At 30.3% G+C, this 19674-nt stretch overlaps 1 protein-coding gene across 1 annotated transcript; it reads right to left on the reverse strand.

Annotated features, from left to right (window-relative positions):
• Positions 1–46: 46 nt before the first annotated feature.
• Positions 47–18559, reverse strand: LOC129975281 (piggyBac transposable element-derived protein 2-like). The gene is made up of 2 exons (XM_056088335.1): positions 17496–18559; positions 47–71 (listed from the first exon to the last, which is right to left on the reverse strand). The coding sequence occupies exons 1-2, from the start codon at positions 18557–18559 to the stop codon at positions 47–49; spliced, it is 1089 nt and encodes a 362-aa protein (XP_055944310.1).
• Between the last annotated feature and the right edge of the window lie 1115 nt (positions 18560–19674).

The raw sequence follows: 19674 nt of genomic DNA on the forward strand, positions 1-19674 counted from the left end.
AGCACTTTCGGTGAAGGAAAGAAGGAATATTAAAATCTCAAATTTGTCAGCCTTCATAATTTCTGTTACAGCTGTAAATAAAAATAAAATTTTAATGTTATTCTCTAGAATCCATCATATAGAAATAAATCCATTATTTATTTAAATTAGCTAGGCAAATGAAACAAGTGGTTTAAGAATAAAAATCATATGTTGTATAAAAAACAGCGAAGTTTTACAAAATGTTAAAATGTACTTGCTGTTGAGAAACTGCAAATGAAAAGTGAGCTTGTACAGATTACTTTTTTAATTAATAAAATAATTATTTCAGGAAAGGAGTCTGAACTGAATAAAACTAATAATATTTTTCTATTATATTTTTACGCTTTTGAATTTATTACTTTCCGAATTAATTCAATATTTCTTAGAATAATTCCCAACAGAAAGCGGTTTTCTTAATAAAGGGATTGTTATTATTAATAATATAATCGTAAAACTTAGTTTAATTATGATAGGAATGAAAATATAAAAAATATGACAGATTATTAAAATATAGCTATTTCTACATTACGTTGGTCAATTATATTTATTACATCATTCAAAATATCTATATTCGGATTAGGATATTATTAAAATCACTATTTCTGGTTTTTTCGGCACAAATTAAGTAAAATTAAATACTCTATTAGCGAAATTTCAATTTTCAGATAAAGGGAAGCCACATGGTTGTGGTAAGCGAGTAAGGAAACAATTCTGTATAATTACTTTTAGCTTGTGTGGCATCAACTTTTTATTGTTGTTATTCTAAAACTACTTTCTTACTTTTAACATACTTGGTACGTTACGTTGAAAAAGCGTTACGTTGAAAAGTTGTGTTTAAAATTATTTTACGGTGATTTTTTTTTATTTTTTTGCATCTTTCAAGTTTAGAGAAGGTTCAAACACAATCCGGGCATCTTGCTCAGTCAATGAAATTTCGCTTTCCAAAATTCTGAAAAATATAGTCTATTTAAAATATTTATTTTGAATACCCATTAGACAGATTCTACTTATCAAACTCATAAAATTTTTAATGTTTTTTTAGTTTAAAGTTTCTATTAATTTACCATATTACAAAATAAAATTCAAGAATGTAACAAATATCTAAGTTTCGAATATTTTTAATCCCATTAACATAATGCAGTACATTTTGAATGATATTCTTTTGTATATTTAACGTTTACAAGCTATTTATTAAAAATAATTTAACTATGATTAAAATAATGTACCAAATTGCAGTGAGGTACATTATTATTCTTACAGAAATAAAAAAAATTATAAGAATCCACCTGCATATTTTAAGCTAACAAAATAGGATATAATGCTTGAGACACAGGTTACAAATTTAAAAATAACTGATGATTATTCAACGAGCATTAAGTGTAATAAAGTCAACCAATTATATCACTAAAAAGTTTAAAGAAGTAAGTCAGGTTAAATAAAATATTCGTACTTTTCAACATTGTATTAGCAATCTGACTGAAAATTTCCTTTGTTTTATAACAATTGAATTCTTGCATGTTTGAGATGCAATGTTACTAAATTCCCTTTATCTGAAATTGCCGCTTAAATACATTTTTAATATTTTTAAAATCAATTTAAGAAAAAAGAGAGTTTGATTGTTGTTTCATTTCCTGGGAAAAGCTTAAATGTATGCATAATCGTTTGGAACTGCATGTTTCAAAGGATTTTTTTGATGATGGTAAAGTTATTTTCGATTCTTCAGATGTGTCTTCTCAAAAACTGAATTCAATGAAATTGGAATCTACATTGTTCCTTGTATTAAACTGCTTTTTGACGTTCATAATTAATACCCACAAAAAAAATATGAGTTTTCATTTTGCATGCAAGTACTGCAGAGGGCAAAGGAGTAAGATGATGCATGACTGGCTGAATTTCGTTTGATAACTGTTTAGAAATGTATGAATCTGAGATTGCATGAGCAAAGTTAACTAGGATTAATTCTTTTTAGTACATCCGAATTGTGTCGATCCCACCGAATTGACACTAATAATGACTTTCGTAGTTATACATAGCAAGGAATTGATGGCATGAGTGGAATATGGATGTTTGTAGGATTTCGGGCTTTAAAAATGAATAAGCAATCAATTAATAAGATGTGTTAATTTGGCTCATTAGCAAAGGCAGTAATTGTACTCTGCATTGAACTTCTACAATAAGTTGAAGAAGAATCTTATGCCTTTCTTCCCTTGTAACATTTTCAATGTCAACTCAACAACTGCTGTCACATAAGCGTACATCAATCTCTAAAATTGCTTATTCTTCTAATAAAGAAATAATTCTTTTATTTTCGTTTCTAATTTCAGAAAGTTTTTAGTTTGAGATAGAATGTAATGCGATTCTAAACATTAGAGGAAAAAATTATTATTAGACTGTAGTAACATTTGAAATTAAATAAAATATTAGGATATTGTTTATAAAGTTTTGGAAAAAAAACAGAATATCCAGAAAATAAATTTAATTTCCAAAAATAATAAAAATTTAATTTAATTTTAAATAACTAACAGATTACATACATAATTTTTTAAACATAATTTTCTAATGGGTATGATACATTTACTTCACAATAACTTGAATAAGTAAATATTTCTATTGTTTAATATAGAGGAAATTCAGAGATATAAATGTATCTTCAAACAAAAAAAATTATGATTTAGCTATTATATTATTAATTCCAAAAGTAGTAAATACATTTAAGAATGAACATGGAATATTCTGTATAATAACTTACGTTAAGTATATAACGCTCTAAAAGAAACATGTTTAGGTTTCTATAAATTAAATTAATGCTATTAAGGGGTCTTAATGAGAAAGAAAACATTAAAAATAAACCAGAACTTTGAGTAACATTTCTGTTATGTAATTCAATTTAAAATATTCTCTATTAAAAGGACAGGATTGTAGAAAAAATTAAAGGAACAGAACATCGCTACTTTTGAACTCATTTTTCTAGGCTATATATTCTGAAGAGAAATAATAAAGGATTCTGACATTTAGCATGAGTTCAATAGGAAACTAGCCTCGATCATTTCAGAACATTTTCCGGTAACACCATAGCAACATTTTCTTACAAAAATTCTCTTTTTTGCGTAATATTTATTTAATTTTCAGCACGGAATAAGGGTGAGCACGCAATTTCATGCATAACAGAAAAGACCCTTGATTTTGGGCTCATATACAATTGCATGTCCCTATTTCTATGTCATAAAAATGAAAGTTCGAATTTCTTTTTACAATTTTATCATATATGTGTGGGAAGCGCTGACAGATCCCGTATCCTGTATGGCGCCATGCTAGCCATGTTGCGTCACGTCATTAATCACGTGATGCTTTCCCGCCATTATTGGCAGACGAGAGTTAGGCAGTGAGACTGCAAGACGTGTAGCTCACGCTCATGTATCTTTTATGTTCTATGTAGTAATGTTTTGTCCTTTGTACTTTAATCTTAATAAATATATTTCAAATATTAATGCTGGTCGTTGCCTTTTCCCACATTTTTGGGGGCTCGGCCTTTCTCGTGAATACCCCTAGCAAATCCCGCCAAATTGTTGAAAAGCTGTGGACGTTAGTACAATTTAAGACGTTAAATTGATGCTAAGAATTTTGATAAGAGTGGATTTTTGCCGTGGATATTTTAATGGACGTTAGTGTACGTTTTGGATGGATATGATTCAAGTGGAAACGTTAAAGGTTCAAGTACTTCGTGTTCTTGTGCAACTGTGCTGACATATACTGGCTGCTTTAAAAAAAAAGGAACTTTTAAGAGTGAATAATTCGACTGCTCCCAACCAGGTAGGCGCAATTTTTTCCCAAGTTTGTAATTTATAGTATAGTACGTTACTTTATTCCATTCTCCCTTTAAATTTTAATCCCGAGTGAATGTGCATTAGTTCTGTTTTAATTCATTACAATGTCTTTAAAACTAGGCGATATTGAATTAATCGCTAACTCACTTAAATATGCAAAAACTAATTCCGTAAAATTGCTTAACTCTGTGTTAGGTTACAGTAATTTTGACCATTCTTCTCGAAAAAGAATGAGAAATTTTGAAAGATTTGAAAATTTAGATGTAGAAAAACATAAACAAGAATTGCTGAAGATTTTTTCTTTATCTGATTTTATCTCCGTTTCTAATTTATTACATTTAGAAGTAAACGAAAGTAACAAAGATGATTTGTGTGAAAATATTTTTAAAGCCCTAACAAATTTAAATGAATTTCAGAACTCGCTAGATACTAGTTTTTTATCGGAAACAGAAGAAAAACCTTTGTCTCCTCAACAGATTTCTGAAACCCAAAGTTCATCAAGTAATGGGGGTAATAATTCTTCCTTCCCCATCCCCGTAACTTCAGACGAAACATTAATAAATAACAGTCAGGCATTAATTACTGGCGCCAAAAGGGAATCACTCGAAAATGATCCCTCGAATAAACAAACGATGAATGAAATAAACCTTCAGTTTTGTTTTTTATTACGCGATCTCTGTAGTAGTTGTAGAAACTTCACAGGAAATGATTCCTATTCGATTAAAAGTTTTTTTTGCGATGTTGAAGAGAATTTTTCGCTTTTTCCTTCTTTAAGCGAACAACAAAAATTAATCTTTGTAAAGAGGTTAGTTTCCGGCGCAGCTAAATCTTTTTTATTCTCTCAAAGAAATCTAAATTCCTATCATGCTTTTAAAAGTGCATTAATTAATGAATTTTCCGATAAAGTAACTTCTATTGAAATACATAAACAACTAGAAAGACGTAAAATGCGCTCGAATGAAACTTTTATGCAATATTTTATTGCCATGCGTGAAATTGCGAATCAGTCTGAAACCCTTATTGATGAATGTTCTGTTATTCAATACACAATAAATGGGATACAGGGTTCTCTTTCTGATAAAATTATTCTTTATGGTGCAAAATGTTATTCTGAGTTTAAAGAAAAATTACGAATTTTCGAAACTATCGTAAGTGCAATGAACGCAAATAATTCAAAGATGTCGTATTCTAGATATGCTAATGACGGCCAAAGACGTGATACAATACATAAAATCCCTGTCCAACAAAGAGAATCAAAATTGAATCTTAGTAATCCGACTAACAGTAAGACGCGTTGTTTTAACTGTAACGATTTTGGACATATCGCAAAGTCTTGCCCTAATCGTAATCGTGGTCCTAAATGTCTTTCTTGTAATTTTTTCGGACATAAATCTTCCGATTGTCATCGTACTACTCGGAATGACAGTTCTACCCCACGGGATAATGTCAACACTTTACATTTATTGCATTCTCCGTCGAATATGCATAAAGAGGTTGTTATTCTTAATAATACACTTTCCGGATTAGTCGATACTGGTAGTTTTTCGACACTTCTCAAACATTCTGCATGGATTAAACTAGGATCGCCGCCGTTGACGAATAACAAGATAACACTAACTGGATTCGGTTTTTCCCAAACTAAAATAATAGGTTCCTTTGAATCTGAAATTATTATTGACAAACAAAGTTTTCCTGTTTTTATTTCGGTGGTACCTAATAATTGTACTACTTATGACCTAATAATAGGTTGCGACGTAATAAATCAGGCAAATTTGACAATTAAACCTGACGGTGTTGTATTTTCCAAAATTTCTAAATCTGATGATCCTGTTGAAACTGACAGTTTTATAATGGCTATTTCTGCCGAAACTCCCACGTTTGATATAGGTCCGAATATTTCTAAACAAACTCGCAATGAGGTTGAACAGATTTTGTTAGCCTATAAACCTAACAAAACTAAAACCACGAACATCGCACTTGATATAACGCTTACTGACGATGAGCCAATTTTCCACACTCCTCGACGTTTACCCTTTGCCGAACGTGATATAGTAAATGCGCAGATAGACGAGTGGTTAAAAAATGGAATTATAGAACCATGTTCTTCACCCTATGCTAGTCAAGTTGTCGTAGTTCGTAAGAAAGATGGAAAACATAGTCTGTATAAATTATAGAAAATTAAATCGTAAATTAGTTAAAGACCATTATCCACTACCATTAATTGATGACATTTTAGATCGTCTTCAAAATGCTAAAATTTTCAGTACTCTCGATTTGCGTAACGGATTTTTTCATGTGCCGGTAAAAGAAAAAAGTCGTTGTTACACCAGTTTCGTCACAAATACAGGTCAATTTCAATTCCGTTATATGCCATTCGGTTTAAGTTCATGTCCTCCTGTCTTTATGCGATACATAAATGCCGTTTTTCGTGATCTTATTGCAAAAGGCATTGTCCTCCCGTATATGGATGGCATCGTCATTCCCGCAAATAATGAATCTCGCCTTAACACTGTTCTAAAAGTAGCTCGCGATTATGGACTAGATATAAACTTTAAAAAATGTCAATTTTTGCATAGTCAGATTGAATTTTTGGGTCACGTAGTAGAACACGGCAAATTGCTCCCTTCACCCTCCAAAACTAAAGCCGTTCTTAATTATCCTGAGTTAAAAAATGCAAAAGACGTACAACGTTTTCTAGGTCTTACGGGATACTTTAGAAAATTTATTCCCTCATACTCTACTATAGCAAAACCACTTAGTGATCTTCTTCGTAAGGACAGCCCCTTTCTATTTCAAGCTCAGCAAAAAATTGCGTTTTTACGCTTAAAACAGTTACTTTCTGATAAACCCGTTTTAACTATTTTTAATCAAGGAAGTCCCATTGAAATTCATACAGACGCGTCAATTGATGGCTTGGGGGCAGTCCTACTACAAAAATCCAAAGATGATAACAAATTCCATCCAGTGTATTATATGTCCAAGAAAACGTCTGACAGCGAAAGAAAATACACCAGCTATGAACTGGAGGTACTCGCCATTGTAGAAGCTCTTAAAAAATTCCGAATTTACATCCTCGGATCACATTTTAAAATTATCACTGACTGTAATGCATTCGACAAAACGTTAAATAAAAAAGAAATGAATTCCCGCATTTCGCGATGGGCATTATACCTTCAGGATTTTGACTACGAAATAGAGCATCGAACCGGTTCAAAGATGACTCATGTCGACGCTCTTAGCCGAAGCCCATGCTGCATGATCATTCAAGACTGTGTCAATCTTCAAATTTTCAAAGCTCAACAGACAGATGAGCATATTACAGCTATAAAAGCATTACTTCAAAATGCACCTTACGAGAACTACATAGTCAAAAACAACATTTTATATAAGAACTTAGACGGAATCGATTTATTTGTCGTACCTGATGATATGCAGGCCAACATTATTAAATCCTGTCATGAACGAGGCCATTTTGCAGTAAAACGCACGCAGGAAATGTTAAACAAAGAATTCTTTATTCCGAACTTGAAAGAGAAAATTGAACGATGCATACGCAACTGTGTAACATGCATTCTAAATAACAGAAAACGTGGCAAATTAGATGGCACTTTGCATCCACTTGACAAAGACGATACTCCCTTTCATACATATCATATTGATCATTTGGGTCCTCTTCCCAGCACTTCTAAGAAATATAAGCATATTCTGGCGATCATCGATTCCTTTACGAAGTTTGTGTGGCTTTACCCGACCAAGTCCACCGACACCGCTGAAGTTCTCAATAAGCTCGAATGCCAAAGATCAGTTTTCGGTAATCCTTCAAGGATTATTACGGACAGAGGTACCGCTTTCACATCTACGTCATTCAAAGAATATTGTGAACATCAGCATATCACCCATATTGCTATTACAGCTGGACTTCCTAGATCAAACGGTCAGGTAGAAAGACTTAATTCTGCTATCATATCTGTACTCTCCAAGCTATCCATAGAAAACCCTGAGAAATGGTATAGCCATGTTGCTTCTGTTCAGCAAATTATTAATTCTACATTTCAACGAAGTATCAATTCTACTCCATTCGAAATTCTGTTTGGAACTAAAATGAAATCTGAGCATGATATAAAAATCCTCGAAATCGTCAACGAAGAGATCCAGTCTGCATTTCTCCAACAGCGTGATGAGCTCCGTAAAGATGCAAAACAACAAATCCTCAAAATCCAAGAAGAAAATCGCCGTACCTACAATCTACGTAGGAAACATGCTCAAAAATTTCAATTGAATGATCTCGTCGCAATCAAGCGCACTCAATTTGGCCCTGGTCTGAAATTGAAACAAAAATTTCTCGGACCATATAAAGTGATCAAAATTAAAGCAAACGACACATACGATGTTGAAAAGTATGATTTCTTCGATGGACCATCAAAAACTTCAACTTGTGCAGAATATATGAAACCATGGTCCAGCAATATAGAACATATCACTTGAATTGTGTTTCAAAAGAAAACACTGAACACTACTTAAAGAGAAAGAGAACTATTTTCCTTCTTTTTGTGTGTGTATATTTGGACGATATAGACTTTGATTTTTTTTCTCTGTTTATTTTGTGTTTTTATATTTTTATATGTTCAACACTAATATTATTTTTATTTTTAGTTAGTTATTCGATATTTCCAGTGCACGCTATTGTATTGCTATATACTTATGCTGTCACGGATGGTATGACTATTTTATTTGTTTTATCTTGTGAATATTTCAATTTTACAAATTATTTTCCTGTAATTGCTGTTTGTTTTATATATTTACTTCATTGTACTGTATACCATAAGGCGAGGTCGCCTATCCTGTCATGATGGCCGATGTGGGAAGCGCTGACAGATCCCGTATCCTGTATGGCGCCATGCTAGCCATGTTGCGTCACGTCATTAATCACGTGATGCTTTCCCGTTATTATTGGCAGACGAGAGTTAGGCAGTGAGACTGCAAGACGTGTAGCTCACGCTCATGTATCTTTTATGTTCTATGTAGTAATGTTTTGTCCTTTGTACTTTAATCTTAATAAATATATTTCAAATATTAATGCTGGTCGTTGCCTTTTCCCACATATGTGAATTGATGCATTATTGTTAATTCTGTGGAAGCTCAAATTTTTCACAAGATGGTCCGAGTTGTTATATTATGTTTGGCAATTGTTTGGAAACTCGAATTTTTCACAGGATCAACTGTAGGAAGAAAACAACAAAAATTTTAAAATGTTCTTCTTAAGTATATATTCATATAGATTGATGAAACATATATGCTACGCAATTCAGCCGATTCATCTGACAGTTTTTCCTAATATGGAAAAAAAACTATTTTTCAGCATTCCCTCTTTTTCTTAAACTGATAATATACTGGACTTTAGTATACACAAGATTCATTCTTATAAAAAAATACAAAGTAATGAATTATTTTCTTATCTGAAGCATCCGAGTGTTTTGTTGTGATGAATGAAACTTCGCTGCAAAATTTAGGAAATTATTGTGCCTTGATCAGAAGTATTTATTTCGAGATTCCATTGCGCGAAATTTCATTTATCAAACATATGAAAAAAAAAATTTTAAATTTAAATTTAAAATATCAGGAAGATTAAAAATGAAATTCCAGAATATTATGAGTCGGACATTTTTTTTAATCCAATTAAAATATTGTAGCTTTTTTAGAATGATATTCTTTGGCTTATTGAACGTTTTGAAATATATTCATTAGAAAGTAAATAAACAATGATTAAAAAGCTCCAAATTATAATGAGGTTCATTATTATTCTTTCAGAAAATGTAAGATCTTACCTACATATTTAACGCTGAAAATCGGTTATAATGCTGAGACACAAGAAAGTCATTATAAATAATGGCTGAAGATTTCAACTAAAATTCAAATGACTTAAGTCAGAATAACATCGCTAAAATATTTAAATCAAATAAAATATTGGTATTGGTTCGATTGTATTGTATTGGCATTCCGTCTAAACATTTCTTACATTTAATTCAATTGATTATTTGTTTGACATGCATTCTCATTAATTCCGCTTTATCCCAAATTTTCCTCAAATACTTTTTTCATAATTTTTAAAAGAAAATTTAGGGAAAAACGAGAGCTCGGTTGTTGTTTTCTTCGGAGGAAACTTTCTTCTGAAATATCGTGAGAAAGGTTTAAAATTGGACATGACAAAGGAATTTTTTTGACATTAACATTATTTTAGCACCATCAGATATTACTCTGTCTCAGATTTTCCGTCCTATGAGATTGTAATCTACAAGATCTCTTTTCTTAAATTTCTTTTTCGATATTCAAATTTATGCACATTAAAAAATGTGATTTGAGTTTTGAGTCAATTTGCATGCAAGTATTGAAGAAAACGAAAAAGTAAGAAAATGCATTACTTTGCGAACTTTTGTTGCATTTAGTTTGGTTCAGAAGTCATTCATAATTGGTTGCATGTTTGTATCATGTAGGGATTTAAACAAAGTTAAGGTTGCATACTATTGAGATGAATAAATTCCTCACCATAATTGGAACAATTAAGAATTTTTTCGTCTTGTTTTGCACATTTATCCTTAGTTGATGAATCAGATCGCCAGCTTCTATCTGTTAGATGCATAAGTGCCTAATACTGTATGAGTTATGTGAACTAGGATAAATTCCTTTTAGTACATCCGAATTGTTTTGAGATCCCACTGAATTGACTTTTATGATATATTCCGCGATTATTTATATCAAGGAATTGATGGTATGATTGGAATGGACGTTTGATGAATTTCTGGTTTTGAAAAGTATAACTTTTCTTGACCTATACTTGAAAAACGCTGTAATTGTGGATAAAAAAAACATTGAATATCGGTACTTTTGAATACAATTTTCTATGCTATACATTCTGAACATTCAGATTTGAAGACCTCCGGTAAAAAAATGAAAATATGAAAGAAAAAAAGAAAGGAATCAAAGTTGTAGTTTTTCGGGACAATAGGAAAATTGTCCTAATTATTTCGGTAAATTTTCGGATAATACCCTAAAAATATTTCTTACAGATATTATCTTCTTTGTAAAATTTTTTCTTGCGCTTAAGCACGAAGTAAAGGTGTGCTTTATATTTCATGCATAACATAAAAGTTGCCTTCATTTTGGGCTCATCTTCAGTAATATGTCTCCATTTTTATTTCTGTAAAAATAAAAGTGCAAATTGTTTTCATCATAGATATGCGTCGATGTATTATTTTTTTATTATTGTCCGTAAGCACTAATTTTACTCGGGTTCAAATGCGGGAAGAAGACAACGTGGATTTTTAATCTTTCTCAATGAGCAAAAATTGATTTGTTTTGTCGAAACATATATTACAAACAGTTCGACCTGATTCAGCTGAAATCTTTTCCTAATTCTTTAAAAGCAAATTTACTACATCCTTTCTGTATTTTTTTAAACTGATAATGTGCAAGACCTCATTATTTATAATATTCGGAATTATAAATAAATAGAATGTAAATTTTTATTTTATTTCCAAACACAATCCAAGCATCTTGCTCAGTTAATGAAATTTCGCTTTCGAAAAATCTGAAAAATATCGTCTTTTTAGAGTATTTATTTTGAATACCCATTAGACAGATTCTACTTATCAAACTCATAAGAAGAAATTTTTTAATGGTTTTTTTTTTTATTTAAAGTTTCTATTAATTTACCGTGTTCCAAATAAAATTCAAAAATGTAACAAGTATCTAAGAGTCAAATATTTTCAATCTTATTTACATAATGCAGTACATTTTGAATGATATTCTTTTGCATATTTAACGTTTACAAGCTACTTATTAAAAATAATTTAACTATGATTAAAATAAAGTACCAAATTGCAATGAGGTGCATTATTATTCTTACAGAAATAAAAAAAATTATAAGATCCCACCTGTATATTCAGAGCTAAAAAATGGTAAATAATGCTTCAGACAGAGGCTACTATATTAAAAATAGTTGATGAATATTCAACGAGAATTAAGTGTAATAAAGTCAACCAATTATACCACTAAAAAGTTTAAAGAAGTAAGTCAGGTTAAATAAAATATTAGTACTTTTCTACATTGTATTAGCAATCTGACAGAAAATATCCTGATAACTGAATTCTTGTATGTTTGAGATACAAGCTCACTAAATTCCCTTTATCTGAAATTGCCATTCAGATACATTTTTAAAATTCTTAAAATGAATTTAAGGAAAACGAGAGTTTGATTGTTGTTTTATTTCCTGGGAAAAGCTTAAATCTGTGGATGATCGTTTGAAATTGCATGTTTCTGAGAATATCTAAGAGTCGAATATTTTCGATTCAATTAATCTAAATGCAGAACATTTTGAATTATATTCTTTTACATATTTACAGTTTAAAAGTTATTTAATAAAATTATTTAACTAAATTATAATGAGGTTCAGTATAATTTTAATAGAAATAAAAGAATTGTAAAATCTCACCTGCATATTTGAAGCAAAAAATGGGATAAAATACATCAGACACATGTAAATGATTTAAAAATAATTTATGAATATTCTGCTCAAACTAAGTCTACTTAAAAAAATCAATTACATCACTAAAAGATTTATAGAAGTAAGCCAGGTTAAATAAAATATTCGTACTTTTCTACATTGTATTAGCAATCTGACTGAAAATTTCCTGACTTTTAAAACAATTGATTGCTTATGCGTTTGAGATGCATGCTCATTAAATTGACTTTATCTCAAATTGCCACTCAAATACATTTTTAATATTTTTAAAATTATTTTATGAAAAAAAGAGAGTTTAGTTGCTGTTGTTTTTCCCGGGTAAATATTAAATGTATATATACTCTTTTGAAACTGCATGTGTTAAGTGATTTTTTGAAGATGGTAAAGTTATTTTCGCTTCTACAAAAGTTCCGTCTTAAAAACTGAATTCAGTGAAATTGGAATCTACCTTACTGCTTGTATTAAAATGAATACCTGCTATTCATAATTTATGCTCACAAAAAAAAATATGCTTTGAGTTTTCATTTTCCATGCAAGTACTTCAGGTGTCAAAGGAGTGAGATGATGCATTACAGGATGATTTTTGTTCTATATCTGTTTAGAAACTGAAATTGTATGTCAAAATTAAATGGAATGAATTCATTTTAATACCTCCGAATTATGTTGAGAACCCAGATAATTCATTTTGATGATGACTTTCGTGACTATTTATACCAAAGAATCGATGGTATGTTTGGAATGGATGTTTGAGGAATTTCGTGCTTTGAAAGTGAATAAGCAATCAGTTAATAAGGTGTTAATTTGGCTCATTAGCAAAGGCAGTAATTGTATTCTGCATTGAAATGCTACATTACATTGAAGAGCCCGACGCCTTTCTTAATCTGGGATATTTTCAATGCCAATACAACAACTTCCGTTGCACAAGAGTACTTGAGTCATTTTTGCTGCTTATTCTTCTAATTAGGAAATAATTTTTTTTATTTACGTATTTTATTAGAAATAAAAGGCAAGCCCGATTCTCAACAGAAATAATGTCCAGGAAAAAATTATTATTATTCAGCACTAATTTTTGAAATTAAATAAAATATTAGGATAGTGTTTATAAAGTTTTGAAATAAAATATTCAGAAAAGAAACTATATTTACAAAAATAATAATTATTATTAATTAAACTTAGTTACAAAGATATTTACCAATTACATACAGAATATTCAAATCATAATTTTCTAATGGATAAGATGCATTTATTTTACAAAAATGTGAAGAATTAAAAATTTTCATTACTTAATGTAGAGGAAATTCGTAGAAATAAATAAATCATCAAAAAAATTTATCACATAGCTCTTATAATATTAATTAGAAAAGTAATAATTGCATTCAAGAATGGGCATGAAATATTCTGTATAATACATTACCGTGGGTTGACAGTGCTTTGAAGGAAAATTATTGAATTCAAGCAATTAAGTCCATTTGCATAACTCATTGAGAAATAAAACTTTCAAAACGTAAAAAATAAACCAGAATTTTAAGTAATTTTTTTATTGAATTCAATTTAGAATATTCGCTATTAAAACGCCAGAATTGTAGAAAAAATTAAAAGAACTGAACATCGCTACTTTTGAATCCAATTTCCTACGCTGTACATTCTGAAATATGAACTTTATGGTTTCGAAAACTCAAGAAAAAATAAATATAAGGGAAAAATAATAAAGGATTCGAAAAATTAGCATCGTTTCAATAAGAAACTTCCTTCGATCATTTCAATATACTTTCCGGCAATACTACCGAAACATTTTCTTATATTTCTTTTCTTTTTATAGTTTTTTTTTTTTTTTTTTTTTTTTCATCTTCAGCACGAAATAAAGATGAGCACAGAATTTCAGGCAGGAAAGATCCCTTAATTTTGGGTTCATGTACAATTGCATACCCCTATTTCTATTTCGATAAAATTAAATGTCAAATTGTTTTACAATTTAACCATATCTATGAGATGATGCTTTATTGTTAAATTTTTTGGAAACTCAAATTTTTCACAAGATGATCTGAGTTGATAAATTATTGATCACAATTGTTTGGAAACTTGAATCTTTCACAGGATCAACTGTAGGAAGTTGACAACATCAATTTTAAAGTGTTCTCCATAAGTGTATATTCATATTGATTGAGGAAACATATATGCTAAACAATTTATTCAATTCATCTAACATCTTTTCCAAACATTAAAAAAAACTCGATTTTTCTCATCCCCTGTGTTCTTCAAACTAATAATGCACTACAGTATACACAAGATTCATTAATATAATTAAATGCACTGTAATGTTTTATTTAGCTGAGTATATTGATGTGGTGAATGAAATTACCTTTTGCTAAATTTAAGAAATTATTTTGCCTTTCTAAGATGAATTTATTTTGAATACCCATTGCAGGAAATTCTATTTACCAAACATATGAAAAAACATACGAACATTTTTGTAATCCAATAAAAATACTGAATCTCATTTCGAACGATATTATTTTGAGTATTTAAAGTTTTGAAAGCTATTTATTAAAAATAAATAAACAATGATTAAAAAAGTGAAAATTAAAATGGGGTTTATTATTATTCTCTCAGAAATATATATGATCTTACGTGCATATAGAACGATAAAAATGGATTATGATTCTTGAGATAGAGGAAATTCATTAAAAATAATGATAAAAAGTAATGGATGAAGATTACGGGTAACAATAAAATTACTTAAGTCAGAATAACACCACTAAAAACTTTTTGAATAAGAAAGTCAAAATAAATGTTTTCATTATGTTAGGTTACATTGTATTGGCATTCTGACTAAACATTTCCTGCCTTTAATATTAATTGGTTGATTGTTTGTTTTTTGAGACCCATACTTACTCACTCAGATTTTTCGAAAATTGCCTTCAGATACCTTTTTCATTATTTTTAAAAGAAATTTATGAAGAAAAGAGAACCAGGTTGCTGTTTTCTTTTGGGGAAACTGAAATGTCTTAAGAATGGTTTATAAACTGGACATGTCAATGGAATTTTTTTAACGTTAACATTGTTTTAGCTTCTTTAGATATTATTTTGCCAAAAAATTTATGTTCTATGAGATTATAATTCACATGATCTCTGGTTATAAGATTCTTTTTTGATATTCACAATTTATGCATATAAAAAAATATAATTTGAGTTTTCAGTTTTCTTGCAAGTATTGAAGACATCGACAAGGTAAAAAAATACATTACTAGCTGAACTTTTGTTGTATTTATTTTGGTTCAGAAGTCATTCATAATTAGTTGCATGTTTGTATCATGTAAGGATTCACACAAAGTTAAGGTCTCATACTATTGAGATGAATAAATTCCACACCATAATTGGGACGATTAGTATTGTTTCCCTCTTTGTATTGCCCATTTTTAACTAGTTGATGAATCTCATCCTCAGCTTTTATCCGTTTAGATGCATGAGTGCCAGAGACTGTATGAATTATGTGAACTAGGAAAAATTCCTTTTAGTAATCTGAATTGTATTGAGATTCCACTGAGTTGATTTTGATGATGACTCCAGCGATTTTTTATAACAAGGAATTTATGGTATGATTGAAATGGATGTTTGATAAATTTCGAGGACTGAAAAAGAATAAGCATTCAATTAATAAGATATGTCTCCTGATTGGCAAAGGCCGTAATTTTATTGTGCATTGAACTGTCATAATGAGATTAGAAATAACCTGAGGCCTTTTTTCCTTTATCTTTATGTTTCCTTTCAGAATGCTTCATGTTGAAAAGGGAAGGGAATCCAGATTTAAATAGGAAAAAAATCGCTCATATTCATTATTAATTTTTGAAATTCAATAAAGTATTAGGGTTCAAAATCGAAGATATAAAAGGATTATTGTTTAGCGATGAAATCGGAGTGATTTGAATTTGTGAATAAGTGTCTAAATGCTGAATTTCCGATTTGAAAACGGTTAGCATTGCAAAAATGCGAATTAAATGCATTTTTCTAAAATATTTTTTTTTATTCATCCATCCTCAATGTAAGTTTTCCAAAATGGATCAATTACATTTTCATGCACTTATGGAAAGTTGAATGATATATGAATTCTTTCAGTCATGGAAAACGGATAGCTAACGGTTAATAAATCGAAGGGTTTGTGTTCATTTAGCTGAAATATTAATTATATTGGGGATCCATTATCTGTTGTGATATAATCTTGCGCTTCTCTCGTTTAATATCAATTGCATTGCCAATTGATCATTCACTGCTTGATGGTAAATGCATGAATTTCTAAAGTTATTTTATCTACTTATTAACACTTTGTTGACCGGCAATTTCATACAAAAATTTATTTTGTTGACCGGCCATTTCGCACAAAAATGTATGCATGGCACCCGCTATTTGATATAGAAAATATCTCATGTCACCGGGGCAAAAAATGTAATTGAATAAAATTCGAAGTGATTTTCAAAACTTTTTATTTGCACAAAACAATAGTAAAACTAATAATAATAATAACAATAACAATAATAATAATAATAACTAATAATTTTTTTGTATAGTAAAAATTAAAGCATTCACCGATGTGTAAAGGTACACAACATGTCTTACAAATATATCTCGTTTCGCTGCGCTTTCCTTTTGAAGAGCATACTCGACACTTTCTTGTTGGATTTGTTTTAGATGCAGCAATTATTGGTTCTAAAACGTGGTCCAGAAGTTTTCCTGAAAGCCTAGATACAGGATCTTTGTGTGGAGCTCTTTTAGATGCATGAGAAGTATTTGCTGGTCGTGTGTTGCTTTCAATTGATTCCGAAGATAGCCATATCCTAGCTACTTCTAAGAGAAATTTTTTGTATCTTATTTTATTTTGGCACTTCTTCGAATAAATCACGAAAGCATTAAATAGAAGGCAATTGATAAAAAAAAATGCTGTTTTTTTGGACCATTTGATGCTTTTTCGCAGTATGCTGCTGTTTGCCAAATATTGATCTGCACGATCGACTCCTTTCATATATTTATTGTATTCAATTATACATGAAGGTTTTATTTTATCGTTTATATAATTTTTATTTCGATTTCCAGTTGTTATCATAGACGCATCATGAATTGTTGAAATCATTCGCACTAACCTTTTATCCTTCCATGTGAGGAGCAGAATCGGTCCTTTTCGTAAAAATGTCATTTGCCTTCTCTGAAGATTTTTGGATTTTTCTATAAGTAATTTTGGCAAGCCACGGTTTTCGCGAATGGTACCACATACACGTATTTTATTTTCAAGTAAAATACTAGCTGTTGAAACGTTGTTGTAATAATTATCTTGATACACGTGATGATTAAATCCAAAATACGGTTGCAAAATTGACAATATTGTTTCTTCAAGTTTTTTCCCAACACCAGAATAAACTTCAAAGTGGCAAATGTACCCTGACTCACTTTCACAAACCATTCTCACTAAAATTCCGTATTTTGTAATTTTTGCAGGATTATATGATTTGAATTTTAGACGTCCTCTCCATGGTATCATTGCTTCGTCTAATGATAATTGCTGCTTTGGTACATACATCGATTGACTTTTGGAAATAACGTAGTCTAAGAGAGGTCTAATTTTATAAAGCCTATCTGTACTAAGTACATTTTCAACGTTATCACTGAGGTGGAAAAATGTGAAGATCTGTTCAAACCTCATCCTGCTCATTGTTTTAGGGAATATTGGTATTTCCGCCAAAGGGTCAGTTGACCAATAATCTCTCCAGCAAGTTTTTTTCGTTTGTCCCATCAATACCAACAATCCAAGAAACTTTTTCATATCGTTCGTTGTTACTTCCTTCCACTGTAAAGTTTTGGCTGAATTTTTATGCAAATCTTTCATTTGGGTGTGATATAGATTTGTTTGAGAAACAACTGAATTAAAAAATTCTTCATCAAAAAACGAATCGATTACATCAACGATGTTTGGTGGATCACATTCGAAGTTCGGTACTCTCGAATTTCTCGAATAATCTTCCAAAGAAGGAACAATATCAATATCATTCCACTCTTCATCACTATCTGCTTCACTATCGGAAAGAATTCTTCTTTGTCGTTTTGATGGTCTAATGTCTGAATCATCACTATCAGAATCACTGAACTCGAAATCACTCGGACAATCCGACAAAACATCCGCATATAACTCGCTAAAAAGTTCTTCCGACATGGTTCAAATTTTTTAAATTTTTACAATGCAATGGAAACAGAAATCAGAAAAGTAATTTTGATTTTGAAAAGCCAACATGACAAAATTTTGCATTGCAAGTTTTTGAAAAAATATTTGCATTTCATGAACTTAGAAAAAAATATCAAAGTGCAAAGACGAGTTATCTCGTCACCGGTCAACAACGTTCGGGCATGAAAAGACGAGTTATCTCGTCACCGGTCAACAAAGTGTTAAATTAGTACGAACAATATTTTTTTAAAAAAATTTAGAAAGAAAAGAAAAAAAGTAGAAAGAATGATAAAGATTTTGATATGGGATTTAAAATGCTAATTTAAAATGGTGATGACTTATTAACAATTGGCTATTGATTTTATGGGTATTTAATAGCAAATCTCAAATTAAAAAAAATAACCATGAGTATTTTAAGCTTTTTTTAAAAAAAATTCTATATGGATAGGTTTTACTATGAAGAAATGCGAAATGAGTAGAAATATGTTCGATAAGTCGACAGTACTCGATGAGTCAAAATATTTCTTAATAATCATAAAATTCTTCGTAACTGCTTACGAACTCTGCTTTAAACTGAAGCTGAAGGTCAGTAGAACGGGTCCTACTTTTCGTTAATCGTCGAATTTCAGGTTTTATGTAACGAAAAATAATCTGTTCTAAGATATTATCTTGCTTGCAAGAAAAGCAGATAGAAAAGTGATTTAACCTTGTTTGAAAATTTAGTTTTAGAGTGGATATTTTTTATTGAGTGAGGCGTTCAGAAAGACACCCATGTTTTATCCATTACCCAGACACCTGAGGTGTTGGATGTCTTGAATATTGTCAGTTATCTGTAACTGATGTCCTCCATCCAATTATGGATAAATACCTGAACCTATTATTGACAACACTGTCGGTTTTCCGATTTTTCTGTTATTTTCAAAAAGTGACAGCAGTATTTCGTTTATGAATGTAAAATATAAACAATAAGTCTATAAACACTTTTATCGTGTTAATAAAACTGCTGCTGACACTCAGAATTGTCGTTTGAAATAGGACGGAGTATTAAAATGAGTAAAAAAATTGCTTGAACCTGATAAAAATACAAGGACAAGGTAAAATAGGCT

This window comes from Argiope bruennichi, chromosome 7, assembly GCF_947563725.1.
Source record: "Argiope bruennichi chromosome 7, qqArgBrue1.1, whole genome shotgun sequence".
Classification (NCBI taxonomy): domain Eukaryota; kingdom Metazoa; phylum Arthropoda; class Arachnida; order Araneae; family Araneidae; genus Argiope; species Argiope bruennichi.